Below are 3,665 nucleotides of genomic sequence, written 5' to 3'. Positions count from 1 at the left end.
AAGGTGATTGGCAGGTGATTTAGTTTTTAAGAATATATATATATACATTAAAAACTAAATCACCGGCCAATACGATACGAGTACGATGAAGGAAAACATATACTCAACGACATACAAACGCATATACAACGCTACAAGAGTCACATAGGTAATAAAATATTTAAAATTATAACTACCGTAACTCTTTATACATTTTTGACATATGAAAGTCAAACATTTCTGTCAATTATAAGGGTTCTAAGTCTGACTCCCGTACGTCAAAAATATATGAGATATCGACATACTTCCACATGAATGTATGTGTATAATTAGCATACAAATATTAAATACACAATTTACCGCCTATTATAGTATCAAATTTAAATTATGACTAGATACTCAAGTTAATTATATAACGCTTAATAATTGCAATTAGCACAACGATCTGAAATAATTATAAGTTTAATTGGGATGGCGCTCATTCAAATACGAATAGTTTTAGCTTAATTTATTGACTAGTAATAGCTATTATAATGTAATTATTTGGAGATATCTATTTTGTGGTATTATTATATTTTTATAGAGCAAGGGAGAGGGGCAAGACCGCCCATAGCACTTACAAAGGCAAGTGGCTCCCGAGTATGTTACAGGCCTTTTAAGATTCAGTACCTTCTTTTCTTGAAGTACCCGAAGAACTATGTGGTCTTTGTTGCACACTCTCTCGGGAGGTGTCGGCCCGGTCGGCTCCCTTCCGATGGTGGTTCAATGCTTGCACAGGATGGTATGTTCTACTCACTGCACGCAGCCGAAACATACTCCAAGTCTAAGTGGACCTCTGGCGTTGATGCGTTGCAAAAGTGCGTTATCTAAGTCAGACATCGAGGTAATAGAAGTGGAATCAATTAACTTGTGGTTTTAGTCTTGTGGTTGCCTTCTATCGCGGACAGAAATATACAAAAATATAAACTATGACCAAACTAAATTATGGATGTAATGTAATGATTTAGTTTCCCATTAACGACCAATAATTTATACAAGGTACATTAATGAGAAAAATAATGAGTCTCTAATATTGTTTCAGGTAATTTCTAATCAATAACATTTATTGAAAATTTGTACAATTCGATACACTGCATCCAATGTTTGGTATAAAAGCAATATCTGGAAAGAGATTTCAGAAGAGAGCCAAAGTTCGCCATGCAGGTCGCCGTGCTTACTTGTCTGATTTCGGTAAGAATGTTATACCTACCAACATATCTAGAATTCGCGCCAAGTCATACAGGAAAAGTTACTAACTACTAGCCAAATGGCCGTTTTTTTTTAAATTTTCTGTATTTTATCAAAATGTATCTGTAACGATATAAATAAATTTGTGATTCAGTCGTCATGACACCGAAATAAAATTTATTTGTATAAGAAAAATAGGACAAGTGATCAATACTATCGGGCTTCATGGAGTCCCGATTTCTTATACAAATCTAAAACGTTGACGTGACGTATTTGTTACCATTTATATTATTTGTATTATGTTTACAGCTTTTACCAGCAATTTTAAGTGCCCCAGACGATGGTTGCCCTATGTGCGACCTGCACAACCCTCTCCGCTGCGGCCCAAATTGCTTACAATTCGATGACCAAGACGCGGACTTTGTAAATGATCCATCAAGACAAGGTGAAGAGAAAGTGAGCACGAAAAGTTCGATATATGGAATGGGTCGTGATCTAATATGCCTTAACTTCCCCCCAAAGAGCAAATATGGTAGATACGATGCAGGCATGGACGGTTTCATAATCCACCAAGGAAAGTTTATATCAATCAAGGATCTGCTAGAAATTGCAAGTAAGTAACCACAACTCGGCACATATGACTATTTAAACACATATATGTCGGAACAATGGCGTCACTGTCAGCTGTCATTGTCATTATATCACAGATCTTATAAAAACGTCAAAGTTAAATCAGTTAAAACCAATATTACTACATATACAAATTAACTATTATTCAATAGTTGATCGTAATAGTGACTCCATAGTCATTATTTTTATTTTAATCAATGGTGCTACAACCTTTTTAGGTTTGGTCCTCAGATTTCTTTATCTAATATGCAAGTAAATGATCAGCCTCCTGTACCTAACACAGGCTGTCGACTTTTTAATGGGGTATAAGGCAAGCCGGTTTCCTGACGATGTTTTTCAAATTTCCATTAGTGCACAGCTGGGGATCGAACCTACTACCTCACTATGCCAATACTGCTCAATATTATTATTTTTAAAAGTAACTTAGTATCACTGTAAACTTTTGAACCTCAAGACAATCAATATTTAAATAATTTTTTTTTAATCATTTGACACTCCTACGCCATTTATTTCAGCAAACTATTTAAAATTTAAGCTTCTTAATCTCACATGTCTTAGTAAATATACTTTTCGCAAGTTAAGTACAAACCATTTACTCGACAATAGTACTGCATTGTTTATGTAAGATATTTTATTCACACTTACATAAGATTTATTATTATTTTATTTTTATTTATTATATTTTTATTTACACATACATATGATCTACCATAAAAAAGCGATCTTTCAGGCAACCCGTTATAATATGATTATACATATACATACAACTATGCAGCATATATATGATTCTGCACATGGTTCTTCTTTCTATACAACTGGCCTTATAACAAAGACTTGAATAAAATATAAATAAATATCGTACAAAAAACATAACAAATAATAATTTTCAGATTCCAACCAAGTATTCAAGGGCAATTACAAGAATCCTTTTGACAGCCACCGCGACAGCAGCAGCGATATTAAGCAGACCCTTGATGCACTCGGTGGTATTGTTTTGGGCCGGGGTGGTTGGGGCAAACTATCACCTCCATGGGGCTAACTTTTCTCTATACGTCTTCGGAACTAAAAGCCGAAAGTGTATTAAATAAAAACAAAATATTTTGGTATTTTTTTAAATTATTTTAAAAACTATTGGCACTTTTTGGTGTCTCCATAACAAGAAGTTGACTGTCAATCTTACAAAATAAAAAATAAATAATGTGCTGAGCCTGAAGCAGCAATACTCATTTCACAGTCGCAGCACCCGTCCACTCCGTATCGTTATTTAGCCATGATTTATCATTCTACTAATACGCCAATTGGAATTTATGTATTATATTTATTAGAGCTACGGAAGCCGCAGTTGAGTAGTTAGTAGCTGTCTTGCGTCTACGCCGGTACCCTGTAACAATAGCAATTTATTTTTTTCAATATCCGTAGTGTTGATGTTGGACTGAACTCCCATAGCAACTTAAAAATTGGTTCAATATCGCTGTAGGGAGATACATAGTATAGTGTAGTTCCGTCGATATCTACCCCCTCTTTGTATGAGTGTTAGAATGATGAATAAGAATGATACGCCATAGGATTATGTAAGAAGATCCACGCTGATTTTAAAATTTAGTTTTGCATATAACTAAGCTAAGAGCCGTATATTGTTTTATATTAATAAGGACGTTTAACATAAACCTGGGAAATACCTGGGAAAATAATAGCGAAGGCGAGAAACAAGTGAAAGAATTTGGAGTAGGTCGTCATTCCGGCGATCGTATAACTATTAACTATAAGAAAAGCATAATTATTATTATAGCACTCAAATATATATATTACAAATAAAGCCTCAACATATG

At 34.2% G+C, this 3,665-nt stretch overlaps 1 protein-coding gene across 1 annotated transcript; it reads left to right on the top strand.

Annotated features, from left to right (window-relative positions):
* The first annotated feature begins 1,139 nt into the window (after positions 1 to 1,139).
* Positions 1,140 to 2,934, top strand: LOC110994407. Its single transcript, XM_022261029.2, has 3 exons — positions 1,140 to 1,209; positions 1,516 to 1,819; positions 2,727 to 2,934. Exons 1-3 carry the CDS (start codon positions 1,177 to 1,179, stop codon positions 2,873 to 2,875), a joined length of 486 nt encoding a protein of 161 aa, XP_022116721.2. The 5' UTR covers positions 1,140 to 1,176; the 3' UTR covers positions 2,876 to 2,934.
* Positions 2,935 to 3,665: the final 731 nt, after the last annotated feature.

This window comes from Pieris rapae, chromosome 16 (assembly GCF_905147795.1).
Source record: "Pieris rapae chromosome 16, ilPieRapa1.1, whole genome shotgun sequence".
NCBI lineage: Eukaryota > Metazoa > Arthropoda > Insecta > Lepidoptera > Pieridae > Pieris > Pieris rapae.
The sequence above is the reverse complement of the archived record's forward strand: the minus strand, read 5'-3'. Positions and strand labels throughout refer to the sequence as shown.